The 19,154-nt window shown below is 51.1% G+C and overlaps 5 protein-coding genes and 1 non-coding gene across 6 annotated transcripts; 2 read left to right on the plus strand and 4 right to left on the minus strand.

Moving 5' to 3' along the window:
• Positions 1-31: 31 nt before the first annotated feature.
• On the minus strand, positions 32-1,384 carry BO95DRAFT_512475 (ribosomal RNA processing 1 family protein; the record flags this gene model as incomplete). The annotated part of the gene is made up of 3 exons (XM_025591520.1): positions 1,188-1,384; positions 1,014-1,121; positions 32-906 (listed from the first exon to the last, which is right to left on the minus strand). The coding sequence occupies exons 1-3, from the start codon at positions 1,234-1,236 to the stop codon at positions 32-34; spliced, it is 1,032 nt and encodes a 343-aa protein (XP_025444730.1). The 5' UTR covers positions 1,237-1,384.
• Positions 1,385-1,679: 295 nt separating this feature from the next.
• On the minus strand, positions 1,680-3,271 carry BO95DRAFT_461293 (putative C4-dicarboxylate transporter/malic acid transport protein; the record flags this gene model as incomplete). Its single annotated transcript, XM_025588809.1, has 4 exons — positions 1,680-2,034; positions 2,095-2,505; positions 2,564-2,879; positions 2,935-3,271. 4 exons carry the CDS (start codon positions 3,269-3,271, stop codon positions 1,680-1,682), a joined length of 1,419 nt encoding a protein of 472 aa, XP_025444731.1.
• A 2,094-nt stretch (positions 3,272-5,365) lies between these two features.
• Positions 5,366-10,318, plus strand: BO95DRAFT_357396 (uncharacterized protein; the record flags this gene model as incomplete). Its single annotated transcript, XM_025582351.1, has 11 exons — positions 5,366-6,128; positions 6,186-6,237; positions 6,292-6,308; positions 6,360-6,930; positions 6,978-7,061; positions 7,109-7,168; positions 7,235-7,424; positions 7,482-8,915; positions 8,962-9,365; positions 9,413-10,038; positions 10,095-10,318. 11 exons carry the CDS (start codon positions 5,366-5,368, stop codon positions 10,316-10,318), a joined length of 4,425 nt encoding a protein of 1,474 aa, XP_025444732.1.
• Positions 10,319-11,136: 818 nt separating this feature from the next.
• On the plus strand, positions 11,137-11,207 carry BO95DRAFT_t82. Its single transcript has one exon. It is a non-coding gene; the product is annotated as a tRNA-Gly (tRNA).
• Positions 11,208-11,988: 781 nt separating this feature from the next.
• On the minus strand, positions 11,989-13,420 carry BO95DRAFT_490968 (uncharacterized protein; the record flags this gene model as incomplete). The annotated part of the gene is made up of 3 exons (XM_025590629.1): positions 11,989-12,430; positions 12,500-13,255; positions 13,418-13,420. The coding sequence occupies 3 exons, from the start codon at positions 13,418-13,420 to the stop codon at positions 12,296-12,298; spliced, it is 894 nt and encodes a 297-aa protein (XP_025444733.1). The 3' UTR covers positions 11,989-12,295.
• A 611-nt stretch (positions 13,421-14,031) lies between these two features.
• BO95DRAFT_59516 (putative G-patch domain protein) lies at positions 14,032-16,956 on the minus strand. The gene is made up of 4 exons (XM_025592079.1): positions 16,822-16,956; positions 16,519-16,757; positions 14,449-16,460; positions 14,032-14,347 (listed from the first exon to the last, which is right to left on the minus strand). The coding sequence occupies exons 2-3, from the start codon at positions 16,722-16,724 to the stop codon at positions 14,453-14,455; spliced, it is 2,214 nt and encodes a 737-aa protein (XP_025444734.1). The 5' UTR covers positions 16,725-16,757; positions 16,822-16,956; the 3' UTR covers positions 14,032-14,347; positions 14,449-14,452.
• Between the last annotated feature and the right edge of the window lie 2,198 nt (positions 16,957-19,154).

Here is a 19,154-nt window from a genome sequence, read left to right on the forward strand (position 1 = left end):
CTTTTGTTGTTGTATGTGTTCGTTCTCTCATCTAATCATCCCCAAACCCACCCCATTCCGCATCCTCATCCTCCTCTTCATCATCCTCTTCCTCATCATCACTATCACTTTCGACCTTCCGCTCCTTCCACCCCCATTCAACCAACCGATCATCCTCCAACACCTCCGCCGCCCGCACCCGCACCGGCTTGTACGGACTCTCCTTCCTCAACCTCTCGAGCGGCCGCAACAACAACTCCGGCGGCACCTGCAGACCCTTTGGTTTTCTGATCGTCGTCCCCTCCTCCCCCGCCGTCGTAACCTCCTCAAACTCCAGCACCTTCTCCAACTCATCAACCCAGATATCCATCACATGGTACCGCAACCCATCCGGCCCATGCGGCATGGGGATGAAATCCTCCGCCTCGTTGGCCGGGGGCTGATCCGGGTCGAAATTGAGGGGGCAGAGCGGCCCCTCCTCCAAGATGGCGAGGTAGGACTCCAGCGCTGCCAAATCAACCTCCCCGTCTCGTTGCTGTTCCTCTTCTTCTTGTGGTTGCTGCTGCTGCTGCTGTTGGCCCTTGCCCTTCCGCTTCTTACCCCCCTTTTTGTTGCTGCTGCTGTTGGTGCTTTCCTCCTCCCGCTTGCGCTTCTTCCCGTCCGCAGTGGCATCGTTCCCGGAGGATTGGGTGCTGGTGCCATTCCCCTTCAGAAACACCTCAAACGCCACCCCGACGTAACACCGGATCAGGAACAGGTACTTGTCCAGCCGGAGGCGGTCGATCGAGTGGAAGTCCCGCCCGATGGTCAGCCAGAAGGCGCGCAGGAACTTGTGGAGCGTGGGGCGCGGCAGCGTCGGCACGAGGTTGTAGGAGAGCGTCCGCGCCAGGGCTTGTTGCGTGAGCGGGCGGTCGGAGTGGTAGAAGCCTTTCGTTTGTCAGTACTTTCATTTCATTTGGGGCTCAGAGAGTTGGGGTGGGGTGTAGGGTGATGGGGTCAGGGGGGCAGGGGGGCAGGGGCAAGGCTGTGCGCACAGAAGAAAAGTCCCTTCCAGAGTTTGAGGAGGTCGAGGTTGGAGAGGTCGGTTTTGGCGCGCAGGAACAGCGTGAGGGAGTTCGTGGCTTTGTCGCGGAGTTTTTTGTCTACCGGAATACTCATTAGTATTGGTTTTGTTGGAGGGTGTAGGGATTGGAGGCGTGAGTGCGTACCGCTGGATGCGAGCTCCTTTATGAAAGGAGTTTTGCCGACGTCCGTCATGGTGGGAGGTTTCCGGGGGGAGGATGCGCGATTGCAGTGGGGGTGTGGGTGGATTTGAGGGGAGAGTCTGCTGGGAGTAGGCCACTGGTGACGATCTTATTGTAGGATGACTGGAAAAGTTGGTGGGCTGCGTGGACAAGGATTGGAGTGTTGGTCGCGATACGGCGCGGACTTTGAAGCCATACACTTTTTTTTCTTTCGGAGATTGTGTCGGTGTTTGCAGTGTTTGATCGTGAGGGGCTGTTGATTGGTGGGCGGGAAAGGCGCTGGGGCTGTGGGGCACGTGTGGGGCTTTTTAGTTTGAGGAATGGACTGCACTGCACTGCACTGCACTGAGTGGTGTAGCCCACCATGTAAGTATCATAGCTCATAACTTCTAAGTGTCTAGTATATACTCATATCTCACAGGTATATTTATATCGAACCGGAGATAGCCTAAGCAGTCAGACCTCTTCGGAAGGTGTACTCTGCCCTGACTCGGGCTTGATCTGACGGATCTCGAATCCACCTTCATCCTTATCCTCGCCCTTCTGCGGCCAGAGGATCTGCCGCGTCACGATCGCCCGAACCATCATGTAGCACACAAACAGCCACATCAAAATCAGAGGCGGCACCATCACGCATCCGATGATGTTGATCGCCTTGCAGGAGAAAGCCTTCCCGATCGCAAAGGTCGCCGTGATCAATGCTGTGTTCGGGAAAACGAACGAGAACCACGCCATCGAGAAGACCATCTTTCCCGGCCCGATCGCCGACCAGTGCGCGAAGCTCGCGATGAAGAAGAAGAAAAGCGCTAGCCTAGAAAAGGGAAACGTTGGCTGCTGCAAAAGACAGGGATAAGGTATGGTATGCACTTACCCCCAGAGCCATAAACACGAGAAATCCGCGACCACCTTCACAATGTCCGCTGCTAGAGGCCCGTTGCCCATAAAATCGCTGGGGAAGCTTCGCTTCGCGTGAGACGCCATGTTGACGATGCCCGACACGGTGAAGCCACTGGGACCCACGGATACAAACATTCCGGGGCGGACGTTCTCCCGAGGAAGCTTTTGGGACATGAGCCGATAGATGAAGGCGGAGTAGACCATCAGTGAGACAAGGAACCCCACGCCTTGAATGGTGGTGCCCCCAATGATAATGCGGAGAGCGCGAGAGGGTTCGAGGGTCGAGCTTAGGACTCCCGCGTGGGGGCCGATGATTAGCATAGGATATGCGGGGAAGATCCAGATTGGTGTCATCTGAGCGATCGTGAACGTCTGCGTTGACCACCTGCGCGAGAGAACATTAACTTTGCAGCCCAAGGAAAGGACGCCTGGGGTGCATTTACAGGATTAGATATATGGCTGCAGAAGAGATGACGGCTAGGGCGGCGTCAATCCAGAAGAGAATTCCCACCGCGTACGTGAGCCACGGACCGGTATGGTCGGGTCCATATTGCGAGATGTTGATCAGGATCGTGCCAAAGGAAACCAACGATGCAGGAACAAACAGAGACTCCGTCGGATGCAAGAATGATGCTTTGAACGTGTAAGGGTATAAGTAAAAGCGCGTAAGCAGCAGACACCAGATTATAACGTAGAAAACCAAGTTGAGAAGGAAGAATATGATGCCAATCGTCTCCAGGCCGCGAAATCTATAGGGAACTAGGACGAGATTAATTGATGAAGCGAATGTCCAGCGTGAGAATTTTTGACTTACTAAAGTACAGAACGTTCGCAATCCCTCCCGTGGCCATGGTCAATGTGAAATAGGCCCATGTGAAGTGACGAAGCCGGCCTTTCCATCCGATTTTCGCCGTAGCCCAGTCCACTTCCCGTCGCCGGCGTTTCTCTTTGTTGCCGTGCGCTTCAGCCCGTTGATACGAAGGTTGGTTCAGCGCCTCAAGAGCCGAAGTATGCGCCTCGCGCACTTGGCCCCCTCTAGATGGGAATGGAAACGCCCCGAGATCATTCTGTGTGTCTTCGATCGTCGGTGTGCGATATCCTTCCTCCCCGCGATTGCGCGTGTGTCGGGGAGATAAAAGTTCGCTTGCCATTGCTGAGATCCCAACCTTTGCATTAGTTGTCTAGGGACAATTGAAATTCCACAGAATCAATCAGAAGAGAAGATGGTATCTTTCCTGGAAGCAGAGTTCGAAGTTTCAGGGAGCGATGAAGTCAGAATAGCCAGAGTGGAGACTCGTCCTGCCTTGGCTATAGGCTATACCTGCTGATACCAGTGAGGATCAAAGTCTACCGAGCACAAGAAATTGATAAAATAACTTGGGAAGCCGAATCATGCCTCCAGAGCGGCAGTAAGAGATGATGGTCGATCGCCTATTATACCGGATCTGTTGTGGCTGGTGCTTGCAAGCGTGCTGTTCAGGTGTTGGCACCAATCGTTTGCAAATGACGATCTAGGCCGGTCGATAAGTGGAGGAGCGAGCGAGCGTGCGGTAGGACACGCGATTCAAGCTTCTTCCCCTGGAGAAGTAGCAACATTCAAGAGTAAAATCTACTCTTGTTGAGCCAGATTGTTGCTACGTAGGAACAGTTCAGGTTGAGGATTTTGTCTCCATCTCGGTTACCGGCACACGCAGCCTCATGGCGGCGGGGAAGCGGGAAAAAGGTCAAGGCACCCAAGCTTGCGGATCAATTGCAGGCGCTGCGTCATTGCCAAGAGACGGACGGATTCAGTTGCCCGCCTGTCTTTGATATGCGGAGGTGGAGGTGGAGGTGCGTGTTGCTCTGGCACATATTGAGTACAGTTTCACTTGCTATCAGTATTCCTCTCCCAAGTCAATGGTGAGATGAAGATTAGTGCGCGTCTTCCAGTTTACTTTCCCTAAGGGTCAAGTTCTTTGTTGGTCCCATGGATTGTGCTGTCAGGCTATTGGCTTCATTAGGTCTTGCTGGGCGAATGGCGTTTTGCGAAAAATGGCTTGAGGCACTTTTCGATGTAGGACCTATGATAGCCCTGTGATTCTCCAGTGACAGCAAGCAGGAAGTGGGTAGCGACCTAAAGATGTAAATATGTGTGCATGATTGCGTTGCTGCATGGGTGCATGCATCATTTGTTATGGATTCTTTATGTGCATGGTTACATAATCGGATGCTTTGCGGAACATCCGCTTACTTAACACTCCACTCCGTTCCGAGGCCGGGGGATCTACACAGTACACCTGGCACATACTTCACAGCTTAAAAGATATCGTATGAGTATCAATGATAACCTTTCGTCAAGCTACTATGGCCCATAATGCTTTCCAAATGTGTATTCTACAAGGCTCCAGTTCTTTAAATACAACAGATTGTATCATTTTGTCGCCACGGTCCTAGACTCAAAGCCTGAAATTGCCAAGCATACACGAGACCGCTCATTTGAGCTCAGGAACAAGGAGTATTATACTTGTGTCCCCTGTGAATCATAATAGGTACAAGGACTTTAAGCTCTGCTTAAAGCCGTCTGGGGAGCATAGCGGATGATATGGTTGGGTAGCAACGACAGGGTCCATGAATAAGTATCTGCAAGCTTAGACATATCTTCCGCATCCGGATCTTTCTGACGCAGTTTCCCTCCAAACATAGGACACAGAGCGGCTCGGCTCAGGAGCTGATTTCCGATGATTACCTTCAAAAAGAGATTCTAAGTGCCAGGTGCTCTGTGGATGCTACCTAATTCGCTCCTCGTTACGACAATTGGCCCATTGTTACACATGGTTTATCATGACATCACCACTAGGAGCACTCGAAGCGAAGAGGTTTACCGGCAGGGGATGGAAGGAGATTTTACCCTACCATGTACTGGCGCAAAATAAGTACCCCTGCTATTCATGGACAATCCCTGTTGCTCTGGTGGGGCACTTCTCTCGGCGAGCGAAGCAGTTCATATACCATCCCACCCTCTGACCTCTTTCCTCACTGACAATATTCCCTTCTATGCGCGCCTTCATCGTTCTACCTCCTCTCTCTCATCATCAGCGTTGACCCACCGGTCTCTGATTATACGCTAAGCACCTCAGGCCATGGCTAGCAACAAAGAGACCAGTGACATCTCTCCCACCTCTTCTGCGGGAAACGGTCAGGATGACGAGATTACTCCCCTCAGATCGCCCAAGCTGGAGCGTGAGAATAGCACATTCTTCGAGCAAATGGACCCCGACCGCAAAGCCGAGTTGACTCGCATAGCCTCCAACTATCAGTCCACCTTTTCCCGACGTCAAACTACCGACTCAGGCGTTGGCGGGGCGAGCATTGAACGCAAGGATACTGTTGAGAACTTGGAAATGGGAGACCCTGTTCTAGATCCAACGAGTGGTCAGTTCGACCACAACAAATGGGTTCGGAAGGTGCTCAGGCTGTTGGACAAAGAGGGCATTCCCCGTCCTCCCTCTACTGGTATAGTCTTCCAGAATCTGAATGTCTCTGGCTCCGGATCAGCTCTGCAGTATCAGAGCAGCGTACCCTCCTTGCTGATGGCCCCATTCAGGCCACAGGAATACCTGGGCTTTCTACGTCACTCACCCGAGAAACACATCTTACGTGACTTCGACGGGCTGTTGAAAAGTGGTGAGCTGCTGATAGTCTTGGGCCGTCCCGGGAGTGGATGTTCGACATTTCTGAAGTCGTTGTGCGGAGAACTACACGGATTAAAGCTTCGTAAGAGCTCCGAGATTCAATACAACGGCATTTCGATGGAAAAAATGCACAAGGAGTTTAAGGGCGAGGTTCTTTACAATCAAGAGGTGGACAAGCACTTCCCTCACCTCACAGTCGGGCAAACACTGGAATTTGCTGCTGCTGCAAGAGCTCCTGAAGTACGGTTGCGCGATATCACTCGTCAGCGATACGCCAAGTATGTTACTCAAGTGGCGATGACTATATTTGGTCTGACGCACACGTACAACACGAAGGGTATGCCTTCTCATCAAAGGGCCCTTAAGCCTCGTGGATTGCTAACACAAAGTCTAGTTGGCGATGACTACATCAGAGGAGTCTCGGGTGGAGAAAGAAAACGTGTCAGGTAGGTTCCCCTCCACGGGCCTTTCTTTTCCGTGTTATACTGACATGCTCTTAGCATTGCTGAAATGGCACGTAAGTGAACTATGCTTACCCAGTGTATCCGCATGTATTGACTTCCCATAGTCTCGGGAGCCCCTGTCGGCGCCTGGGACAACAGCACTCGAGGATTGGACTCGGCGAGTGCGCTTGAATTTGTGAAGGCGCTGCGAGTCAGTTCTGACCTGGTTGGTACCTGTCATGCAGTTGCCATCTACCAGGCATCTCAAGCGATCTACGATGTCTTTGACAAAGCCATTGTTCTATATGAAGGCCGGGAAATCTACTTCGGACCTTGCAGCGAAGCTAGAGATTACTTTCTCAATATGGGCTGGGACTGTCCTCCACGCCAAACAACCGGTGATTTCTTGACATCAGTGACCAATCCTCAGGAGCGCAAAGCGCGAGAAGGGATGGAAAGCAAGGTCCCTCGGACTCCAGATGAGTTTGAAGCCTATTGGAAGAAAAGCCCTCAGTATGCCAAGCTACAGGAGGATATTTCTCAGCATATAAAAGAATATCCGCTGGGGGGACAGTCGGAGCAGATGTTCCATGAGATGAAGCATGTCAGACAGGCAAAACATGTGCGGTCGAAGAGCCCTTATGTTATCTCGATACCAATGCAGGTCAAGCTCTGCACAATCAGAGCTTACCAGAGGTGTGTTCTCGTTTTCCCTGGGACTATCTGTCTACTAACTGTTATAGAATCTGGAATGATAAGCCCTCGACCTTGACAAATGTCATTGGTCGAATCGCAATGTCCTTGATCATCGGCTCGATGTATTATGGGTGCGTCCATCAGCCCTTCTAGCTTCCGTATTCACTGACGCGTCCAGGACACCAAATGCTACTCAAGGCTTCCAGAGCAAGGGGGCTGCTCTTTTCTTTGCAGTTCTGTAAGTTTGCCTGGGCCAGAGCGCAATCCTTCATTCGTCATCGACCACTTTACTAATTCTGCTTAGTATGAATGCCCTGATCAGCATCACGGAGATCAACTCACTTTACGATCAACGTCCTATTATTGAGAAGCAAGCCTCTTATGCCTTTGTCCATCCATTCGCTGAAGCATTCGGTGGTATTGTTTCGGATATCCCTGTCAAATTCGTCTCCGCTGTCGTATTCAATATCATTTTTTATTTCCTGGCTGGCCTCGTGAGTGAACCGCCTTGCTAATCTTGCATAAGGTAAGATTTTACTAACGAGCCACAGCGATATGCGGCATCGCAATTCTTCATTTTCTTCCTCTTCACGTTTCTGAGCACACTCGCGATGTCTGGCATCTTCCGCACCCTTGCAGCAGCAACTAAAACTCTGGCCCAGGCCATGGCTATGGCCGGTGTCATGGTCTTGGCCATTGTTATTTATACTGGATTCGTGATCCCTACGCCGCAAATGTCAGACATTCCGTGGTTTAGCTGGATCCGATGGATAAACCCGGTATACTACACATTTGAGGCTCTCATAGCCAACGAGTTCCACGGTAGACGATTCACGTGCTCAGCATTTGTGCCAGCTTACCCCAACTTAAGTGGGGACTCGTTCATTTGTTCTGTCCGGGGCGCTGTCGCAGGAGAGCGGACTGTGTCTGGAGATGCCTATATCGAAACCCAGTACAGGTATACTTACGCACATGAATGGAGAAACCTGGGTATTTTGATCGGCTTCTGGATCTTCTTTACCGCCCTGTACCTGGTGGCAACTGAGCTCAACTCTGCTACTTCGTCAAAGGCCGAATTTCTCGTATTCCGTCGAGGCCACGTGCCCCCACATATGCGCAACCTGGACAAAAGGTCACAAGCCGAAGAAGGCACCACAGATGCCGCCTTAGCTCAGAGGCCTACTGAGAATGAGAAAGATGCATCTGCCATTCCCGAGCAGCATAGCATATTCACATGGCGGAATGTCTGCTATGACATACCCGTCAAGGGAGGCGAGCGGCGCCTTCTCGACCATGTTTCGGGTTGGGTCAAGCCAGGAACTCTCACGGCCTTGATGGGAGTCTCAGGCGCCGGCAAGACTACTCTACTTGATGTGCTAGCAAAACGTGTCTCAATAGGAGTTGTCACCGGCGAGACATTGGTAGACGGTAAAGCTCTTGACAACAGTTTTCCCAGAAAGACAGGCTATGTGCAACAGCAGGATCTGCACCTGCCTACAACGACTGTGCGAGAGGCATTGCGATTCAGTGCCCTCTTACGCCAGCCCAAATCGGTGTCAAAGAAAGAGAAGTACAAGTATGTTGAGGAAGTTATTGAAATGCTTAAAATGCAAGACTTTGCCAGCGCTATCGTGGGTACGCCAGGCGAAGGATTGAATGTAGAGCAAAGGAAGTTATTGACTATCGGCGTTGAACTTGCCGCAAAGCCTGCTCTTCTCATCTTTCTTGACGAGCCGACAAGTGGGCTGGACTCCCAAAGCTCATGGGCTATCTGTTCCTTTTTAAGGAAGCTCGCAGATCACGGCCAAGCAGTCCTCTCGACTATCCATCAGCCAAGCGCGCTCTTATTTCAGGAGTTTGACCGTCTTTTGTTCCTGGCTAAGGGAGGGCGAACGGTATACTTCGGTGATATCGGAGATCAATCCCGCACCCTGTTGGACTACTTCGAAGTCAACGGTGCTAGACCGTGCGGCTCATCCGAGAATGTGAGTAGCTTGTCCGCCAATCTTACAGTGTACTAACATGACATAGCCCGCTGAGTATATGCTTGAGATTATTGGAGCCGGAGCATCGGGAAAGGCGACTCAGGATTGGGCGGCGGTTTGGAATGATAGCCAGGAGGCCAAGAACATCCAGAAGGAGATTGACAGGATCTGTCAGGAGAGATTATCAGCTCCCGAGTCTCAAGATAACACAGCCCAGAAGAGCGAATTTGCTATGCCCTTTACTAACCAGGTTTGGCATGTCACGCATCGAGTGTTCCAGCAATACTGGCGCGAGCCTGCTTACGTTTGGGCCAAGCTCGCTCTAGCTACAGCTGCATCTCTTTTCATTGGTTTTACATTCTTCAAACCGAACAGCACTCAACAAGGGTTCCAGGATGTCTTGTTTAGCGCCTTCATGATGACCTCGATATTCTCGACACTGGTGCAACAGTAAGTTACATGTAGATTTCCGTGGGCATCGCCACTAACGAAAATAGAATAATGCCCAAATTTGTGGTCCAGCGATCTTTGTATGAGGTTCGAGAACGACCATCGAAGGCCTATTCATGGGCGGCCTTTTTGATTGCCAACGTTCTTGTCGAGATACCTTACCAGGTGATTGCGGGTATAATCGCATGGGCGTCCTACTACTACCCAGTCTATGGAGCGAACCAGGCATCCGCCCGCCAGGGACTTATGCTGCTTCTTATCACCCAGTTCTACGTGTTCACTTCGACTTTTGCGTCCCTGATCATCTGTGCCCTACCCGACGCCGAGACAGGAGGTTCGATCGCAACGCTACTGTTCATCATGGCGCTTACCTTCAACGGTGTCATGCAGGCTCCCTCCGCTCTCCCAGGATTCTGGATCTTCATGTACCGGGTCTCTCCCCTAACGTACCTGATCGCGGGAATTACGGCGACGGGGTTACACGGGAGAACCATTCGTTGTTCCAGCGAGGAGATGAGCGTGTTCAACCCTCCATCCGGCCAGACCTGCGGAGACTACATGGCTCAGTACCTGCAGGTTGCCCCGGGGCAATTGTACAACCCCAGAGCGATACAGGGATGCGAGTACTGCCAGTTGAGAAACGCTGATCAATACCTCGCGTCGAGCAACATTTGTACGTACTGATTACCTCCTCTCGTCTATAATGTTGTTGACTAATCAGTTAAAAAGACTACAGCGAACGCTGGCGCAACTACGGTATCGGCTGGGCTTACATCGGTTTCAACGTCCTCGGTACCGTGGCCTTGTACTACATCTTCCGGGTCAAGCACTACAATCCCACCAGCCTGGTGCGGGGAGTCGTGGATGGCGCAAGGGTGGTCTGCCGGGTATTCAAGCGCCGGTCTGGACGCACGCCCAAGGGCAGAGAGGCCGAGAACGGGAGATTGTTGTAGATTGCTTGCTTTCGTGTCCGGAATGATGTGTTGGTGGGGTGTATGGTTAATGTTTGCTTTGATTTATGGCTTGTTTCCTACCACTAGCTTGTTTCCTACCACTAGCTTGTTTCCTACCACTACATTTTCAGATAGCATGGATCCCATTTCTTCATAAGCAGTCCGCATGGTCAATCGGCCCCAAAAACATGGTGACGAAAAGTAGCCCTGGAACTATCGCACTCCTGTCGCTAAGACGTTCTAACTCACCCCGTAATAGATCTAGGGATCATGTCAATCACTTCCCCGAAACGTGTCATCCACATCCACAAGCTCCACAAAACATTCGACATCATCACGCAAACCGCAGAGCACGGTACAACATGATCAACTATATGCTAATCCGGCTCTCCATCAACCAAACACCATCCACCCAGGATAAAAACAATCTAAAAAGTGTACCACGAACCACAATCCCCTCGCTGTCCGGAAACACACTCCGATACCCCCTCATCAAGTAAAAAGAAAGAAAACAAACCCTCCGTTCAAGCACACCAGATCTCCATCAAGGTGGGCCCTTCCGAAGAAAACGTAACTCAGAACCCCTCGAATCGTACCCAAAGGTTTACTACCACAGCTCGTCTAGACTCAACAAAGCCTAGCAGCTCTTCAGTTTTCGTTCCGTGTATAGAAGATCGTTGTTGTTTCACCTTCGCGCAAGATACTTCAACTTGCGTCTCTCAACCTTATCCCCAGCTGCCTTGGCATCATGTGTCTCAACCAAAAGTAAAGACTAACTTCCAACAGCGAATCAGATGGCGTACCGGTCATCCGCTTCAGCATCATTGGTCTAGTGGTAGAATTCATCGTTGCCATCGATGAGGCCCGTGTTCGATTCACGGATGATGCATTCTTCTTTGGTTTTTTTAATCTAGTGCACTTGCGATAGATACAGAGAGGGAAAACCCGTCTTTTCTGTGTTTCTTTTGATTGCTGCTGTATATCAGTCATAGCCTGTGATTCTGGATGGTACCGTGGTTACGAAGGAGCTTGAACTGAGACTAAGCCTGGGTGGGGGCGAGGGGGTCCCAAAGGTTTGTCGCGATGATATATTTACTATGCGTCGCAGGATAAGCGCATTCGAATAGGAAAGGAGTTCTCTGCGAGCGACACACTGCTGGTAATCAATTCATCTGCTAAGATAGCTGGCTGGCTAAATAGTTATCAACAAACCTCAATGCATGTGCCAGAAGAAATTTCAGAAGCTTGGGGGAAAAGAAACGAAACCAATATAGCCGTTGAATCGTACGTAGCGGGTAGAATCTCATGACCCATAATTCATCACGCATGATACATGATCGTAACAAGCTCAAAAGTGTCAACATACATTACCCGTAGGAGACGGGTATATCGTCAAATAGAAAGTTTGACTAGACTGGGGCTCGTTCCAAACATTTAAGTCAACAAGTCATTGTGCACACCACGCAAAATCCATCGAAGGAGCGCGCAAGGACGTAAAAGACCAGGAAATGAGTAGGAGTAGTATTCGACATGGGGTAAATCGAGCACAAAGAACTGGATTCGACGAAATCATTGGCATCGATAGGGGGAATCAAAACAGTGGAGAGGCGGGAAAAATCAGCCAACGTAGGTGGGGTATTATGCAAAGAGCAGGGAAAATTAGACTAAAGCATTAAAACAAATGTGATGAGAGGAGATGAGGGTAATATGCAAGGCTGTCATTAGTTGCAATGTAAAATCGTTGTGTAAAGTAGGGCAATGGTTGAAGCTGGCACCCACAAATAAATGCGGTTAAGACGCTGTAAGGGTTGAAGTCAAAGGGTCCGAAAGGTAGAGTCTGACCCACGGAGTCATCTCGAATCAGCCATCAATGTGGCATTCTGATCTGTCGAGAGAGAGCTGCAGAAGCCGGTAGATTGTGCATAAGCATTGAAGATGTCAAATAAACCAGGCACGTTCTCAACCGTTTGTGAGCTGTCATGAAAGGACATGTCGTGGGACCACTAATGCGTTGACGACATGGCCTGGGTTCCAACCCTGGTCGATCAGGGGCTCGTGCTCTTTCAGAATCCTGCCCAGGTAGGCAATTCTTACGCGGTAACTGCGAGGGATCTTCATGTAAGGTTAGCGATACGTTCGATGCAGTTGCATATGATTGAAGTATAATGCGTGATGACGTACCACCGCCTCCTGCTGCAATTTGCGTGCAATAAAGCCAACATTCTCGGTCTTTCCCACCGACAAGTCAATGTCCGGGCCTCCGCGGTCACTCAGTCGTGCTCGCACTCGGATCAAATCCCGCTCGCTGGTCTTCCCCTTCTCATCACGGCGGCGTTCCAGGTCGACGTCGGTTGCGATCAGGTCATCCCCTGAAGCTTCGTCCGAGGACAACCTGCCATCGTCGGTGTCGAATTCGTCCTCCTGGTCATGCACCGATCGAGCCATGTTCTCTGGGTCGCTCACAATGCACTGTGGTAATCGGTAAAGAGCGCCTTGTTCGTCGTAGCAACCCTGGCAGAGATCGCCGGTTGGGACTGTGATGCCAGCTGCATCGATAATGGTCTGCGCTGTCGACATATCACCAGCCCGCATTAGAGATACTGCTGCAGACAGAGCAGCCCAAATTTCTGGACGACCCGTGACTCTGGTCTCGAAGAATGCCGTGCGCTCCTGATCGAGCTGCGCCCGACTCCACAATCGTCGCTTGCTATACCAGACATGACGACGGATGGGGGCGTTGTAATGCTGGCTGAGGGAAAAGTGATCATTCCGGATAGTCCGGGCGCCGCGTGTGCTAGTAGAAGCGTTGGTGCCAGACAGCGCATTGCTGGTTGTAATCGCTCGATGAGGAGACGATTCGCGACGCCGCTCTTCCGTGGCTACCCGCGCTGCATAGGCCGAATTATCGCTGTCGCGCGATGAGGAAAAGCAGCAGCCCTGGTCGATGACATGATATTAAAGTTAGACTCGCCGAGACTATTGTACTGTAGAAGCGAGGGAGCGGTGTGGTATGGTGAGTATGTGAAGCTCCTGGCAGAAGCATGTACAATTCAGGCATGACACACGAAAGAACATTCCAGAAGGGGAGAAAAGACATACCATCTTGAAAGAACAAGCTCCATCAGCCGAAAGGAAGCACTATAGTTGATTAGGGCCAGCGACGTCCAGACTAATTGCAGGACAGCGAAGGGGTATTAATCCGACGAAGATAAGCGGCGAAGGAAGAGAGAGGAGAGGGGACTGAGGTTGCGGGCGAGGTACCAGAGGAGAAAGACAAGCTTGTTGGGGCTAATGCGCCGGTGTTCAGCGACAGAAAAAATGATTTGTTCAAGCCATCTAATTGGGAAGCCAGTCGTATGACCCGAATAGTGGTGAGAATTGGCTGGATCAAAGGGCTACTACTAATGTTTAGTGGTGGCAACGGAGCGGCGGGTTGCAGCTCACCCGCATGACGACACCGCGGGGGGAGCAACTCAACACAGTGAGAAGACACACTCCTCTCTGTTTTGCTAGCAATAAGCAATAAGAGCAGTAGCAGTAGCAGAGCAGACCCCTATGGGAACGTGACTTGGAGGCTTAGGGAGGAAAGACTGGGCGAGGCAAGGAAGATGTAAGTGAACGGTTGAGAAGAGGAGAAGAAACAAAGAGAGGAGGAGAACTTACGAGGTTCAGAGACCGAAGAGGGGGAAGGAAGGAATGGAGCGAACGCCGGGTTGACCGTGAGGGGGGGGGGGGAATAAGAGAATCCCTCAAATACACCTTCTCGGATCAAATCACCTATCATTCAGGTTCATTCGTCAATTCCCCTTCCAGTGTTATTGATTTACACCAGTGGTGCTTTGCTACTGTTCCCTGCTGTGTGACAGACTTTCCAGCCAGACCGTTAGGCTTGACCGCAGACGAGATGAGATGGTGGCGCAGCCAAGAATGAGGTTTGCGGAAATCTTCCGGCACGCGAAACACAGACTGAATTATCAGTCACCAGCTCATGCTATACAACAATCTACTGGAACACTAGCGGTCAGGAATCTGGCAGGTCGTATCATCCACTCCAAAGGGTGGAGGTCACAATTAAGCTTCTATAGTCAATGGTGGTATACTACACATACAATAGGCTAATTACTCAATACCAGCTCAGCTTAGTTCGTCGTCTTCATCCTCGTCATCACTACCGAAGATAGCCTTGAATACCGCCTCTCCTGGTCGCTCCGCCTCCAAAGCTTCGTTGCGTTCCGGCTCAATGACCACAGGCTCGCGAAGGACCACCGATGCTGCTTGCGCCGACGATGCATCTTCTGCACCAGACGTAAGAGATCCACCTCGGCCGGCGTCAATCATAAGCTGATTCATGACTTCGCGCGACACCAATTCTTTAGGTCCTGGAACATTCTGGTACCCAGCGGAATGGAAGCGCCCGCCAGATGGCGGGGCATCCGTGCGCCCGCTTGCTTCTCCAGGATCTATCTGAACGTGATCCGGAGGCTTGACGTTAAATCGCTTACACAGCAGGCGCGTGGGATAGAGTGATATGGTGCTTCGAGTCATCGGGCCGAACATGCCAATCCGGGCAGCCTCTACTGCAGGGTCTTCAGGTTTTGCGGCAGGCTTGCTGAGGAGCGGATCAGCCGATGATGCATCGAGTTTATCGGACGACTCTCTCGGGCCTGATGAAGCCGAAGTAAAACGCGATGCCATTAACCCAGACATGGGTTTGAAGACCTCTGCAGCTCGGGCGAACTCATCCAGCTCCAGGGCCCATTCATCCGTAGTAGACCCTGGGACTCGATCAGGCATCGTATCTCGAAGCCCAGCTCGCACCTCGAGGAAGGTTCGATAGCGTTTTCTTTTCCCCAGGTCTTCCGAATATGGCATCCAGCCACTTGCCGCTCGGGTCAACGCCTGAACAGCCACCTGCTTATCTAGTTTCGGCACTAAGTCCCACAAGTCTTTTCGCTTCTGCACCTCGGAGAGCTCGTAGCCCTTTGGCGCCTTCTCACCCAAGGCTGGCGGTAAGTCTGTCTTCCCGGTCAACTTCGCAATTCGCTCTCGACCTTCCGGGGTCAGCCAGTCGAATATAGATTTCCCTGGTAACTGCGCCTCGCCCAAAAGCGCAGCTCGAGCGGCTGGGTCCAGAGCTGAGGCCTTGGCTGCCTCTGCTGTAGAAACATAATTCGATACGTCTTGTTTCTGAGTCGGTGTTTCATTGGATTTCCAGCCTGCCGGTATTTCAGGAGCCGCATACTTCTTTTCTTGGGTGGAGATAGTCATGTTGGAGATGCCATCGACAAGCAAAAATCCTTCCAGCGGTAAACGGCCATCGTGGCATTTCCTGAAGCCACTTGAGCTTTTGGCCGCGAGAACCTTCTTGGGAATATAGATCGGTTTATTGCTTATCAGAGGATTCGAGGATCCCGTGACTAGTTTTGCGTCTTCGATGGACTTTGCCTTTTTCTTCTTCTTTTTATCTCCCCCAATGACACGATTGTAAGAAATTTGAGGCCCCATCGAATATGGGTCTTCGTCATCTGACCCAGTATCGTTGAGTACTCCAACGCCAAAGCCTCCGCGACGAGTTTCCTTGGCTTTGGGCGGTTTAGGCTTTCCTGGAGCTATGAGTCGTTTGCCAAAGAAGGAGTCATCTTCCTCGCCGTCCGAGTCACCGCGTGTCAACGCGCGAGCGTCAAGGCGGGTCTCCCCTTGGAAGCCAAGTCCCTTGTGATCGGTTTTGTGGATGAAGGCCACCATTGGCGGATTCTCCGGGGCAAACAAAAACGTCTTATTGGCATCCTCACCACCCTGCGTGGTGCCGTCACCTAGGTTGGCGCGTCGTCGCACTTTGGGACCAACACCTTGACCCTCCCTCCACCCCATCTTCTTCAAAAGTTTCACACCCATGGTTTCCCCGGTGGTTTTGAGAAGGTCCATCAACCCCCCGCGGCGCGCCAATTCGGCATCTGTCGTGCCAAACCCTGCAAAGTCATTATTTGTGGAAACCGTCTTTGCTTCCTCTGCTTCCCGGATATCCTCCTCATCCATAAAATCTTCAATCTGTTGTTTCCGGTTGTCCTTGGCACGGTTCTGGCGTGATGAGACGAAGGTTGCAGGGGTCCATCCCTCCTTCGATCCGACAGTATTGAAGTACCTGAAGAGGGTCGACCTTTAGTGTGCTGTCCACAGCGATCCATGAATCGTGAGCTCACCCGGCACTGAATCCACCGGTGAAGGCGCCATGCAGGCGTTTTCTTCCCCGGTCATCGGTCACTTCTTGCTTCCAGATGGGCGCGTAGGAGCCATCATCACGGACGCCGGCATCCAAGGGTGGAAGGGGAGTTCCGTAAAGAGCGTAGGGTGACTGCTGCGCCTGTAGATCGGCCTCGAAGGCGGCTCGAGTTCTTTTACCAGCCATGCGGGGTGTGAATTCAGTCAAGCATTACCATGGCTAAATCGATTGAATACGGTCAACAAGTGTAAATCTCAATAGTGTATATGGTTTGGAAGCCTACCTTGAAAGAGCGAATAGGTGATGCTGGTAAGATATGGAGGATCAGAGTGACTTGAAAGCAGTTCAATGTTGCGACTGCCAAGGACGAAGACATGTGACGGTACGGAATACGTACGGTCGGCTGCTCTGCGCACCGCCACTGGTTGTGGCTGGTAAGTTACAGTGGGAGGAAAGTAGTCTGCGTACTCCCCCCACCAAGTTGTTTGGTTCCGGGCGCCACTTTCTGCAGCACCGCCTTTTTAATTGCTTATTGAGGCAGATGGTTGGTACAAAGACCTGGCGGTGGTGGCTTTTGCCGGCAGAATTATGGAGTCACTAGTCCTAAATAGGAAGAGGACGAACTCCTGGTGGAGGGAGTACGCAGACTACTTTCGCGGGACTGTACTGTAAACATGCGCGGGTCTCATCTCTGGAATCTGTAATGGAGTTGCTGAGAGCATCAACGCTAGACAAACAAATCCACCCCCAAACTTTATGCTTTCAACCCGGAATGTCTAAAGAACAATGTCATTTAACAGCCGCCAGTGACTTCTATATCTTCATACTCGATTGATACGAACACGAACTCCAAGTCTGTGTGCACTACGAAAACACCTATAGCCCATATGATGCTCCGCACCTGTAGAACACATACACTCAGGAGCATGTAACAACAAGAAGAAGAGTTGTATATATGAAGAGGCAATATTTTCTGCTCTGCTCCAGAATTATCATCAATCAGCGAATAATGCTTGGCAAGAGAGGTGAGCTCATAGGACCAATTTAATTTGGACCGATCAACTGGGAAATCTCCAGTGATCAGCATCTGCCTCCCTCGTCATTCTGCCCATCCATGCCCAAAGGAAAGAAAGGATTGAGGACCAAAAAGTCCGACGTGCCACTGCCTCGTGGGAAGGCAACGGCACAGGGCGACTCTGCGTGACAGCTTACAAATAAGGGCGAGCGCCCCGTGGTCATTGAGGAAATTGAGGGACTGACCCTGTGTAGGTACTGACTGTACTTAACCGCGGTTTATTAGCCCGAATCGAAGTGGTGGATATAAATTGGCTGTATGGATGGATGTAGTGTCTCGTTTCCCCTGCGTGACTTAATGAATATCAATGAATCCATGATCCATGCAGAAACAGAATACGAGCCACAGTCATGTTTAACATCGAAAGGCAAATCTACCGAAATATCGATTTCTTCGTTTCGTTTCCCACCTGCTCTTATTATTATCATTATCATTATCATTATTATTGCTCTTGCTGTGGGGGCCTGGCTAACACCAGAACACTATTAATATATCGTTCCAATCTCTAAATTTCTTAAATAGAACCAGCAAGCGGAGCGACCCAAATGTCAGAGTCAGACCCATTTGTTTGTACTTTGTATAGACTAATTTACTTCTAGTAGATGTACCTAGTACTACATAGTACTAAGTAGGAGGAATTGACGGCGCCATACGGTACCCGAACCAAACTTCCTTCTCTGGTTGCGGTGCAGTTGCGGTGCAGTGGCCCCTGTCGTTGTTGAGAAAAGTCCAGCCAAAGTTCCGTAGGTACGGGTACGGAGTTACCTGGTAGTCTACGGAGTAGTAGTTACGGTATGTATGTGTGTCTGTGTCCGTGTCTTGTGTCTGTGTCTGGCTGGGACTGGCTGTCTTTCTTCTCCGCAGCCGCATCCATCCATCGTCACTTTCCCATGACTGTTATTCCCTCGTGCATTCTTTCTTGTCTTCCATGTCTTTCTTACTTCTTACTTGCTTCCCTTTGCCTTGCCTGCCTCTTCCTTTTTTTTCCCCCATTCCCTCTTCCTCTTCCTCTTCCTCTTCCTCTTCCTCTTCCTCATTCCCCTGATCTCACCATACCCTCTCCTCTCTTCTCTTCCCGTCCCACATTCCCTAGATCTCACACTCTCTCTCCCCCTGCCATCCATCCTCCCCCCCCACCCTGTTTCTTAGTCCTTGTCTGTCCTTCCTTTCTCCTCCACCTCCCCTCCCTTCTTCCCCTCCCCCTACTCCATCTTGGGGAGCCTTTGTACATACAGTACTCACATGGGTGGAACTGCAGCCATCAGCAATCTTTTTTTAAAAAGTCACTTTGGCTGTTTTTATCCTTTCCAGCGCTCGCTCCGTCAGTCAAAAACGTCACAAACTACTACGCCCGTTTTCTCCTCCCCCCCACTTGCTCTACCCTTCTTCCTCCCGACCGGTCGCTATTATTGAATATCCCCCTCTCCTCCACTCCCCTCCCAAATCCTAGCATTTCCATACTAAAGGCGGTCTTGGGCTGAAAAAAGCACACGCTTGGCCTGTGGTTGGCTCGGAATTTCTCCAGTCCAGTGCCCACCGTG

The sequence above is a fragment of the Aspergillus brunneoviolaceus genome (genome assembly GCF_003184695.1).
Source record: "Aspergillus brunneoviolaceus CBS 621.78 unplaced genomic scaffold BO95scaffold_16, whole genome shotgun sequence".
NCBI lineage: Eukaryota > Fungi > Ascomycota > Eurotiomycetes > Eurotiales > Aspergillaceae > Aspergillus > Aspergillus brunneoviolaceus.

Coding starts and splice junctions, on each gene's coding strand:
- BO95DRAFT_59516 (XM_025592079.1), bottom strand. CDS start 16,724: ATGGCTGGTAAAAGAACTCGAGCCGCCTTCGAGGCCGATCTACAGGCG. Junction 16,461..16,518: donor ACCGGTGGATTCAGTGCCGG/GTGAGCTCACGA, acceptor GACCCTCTTCAG/GTACTTCAATACTGTCGGAT.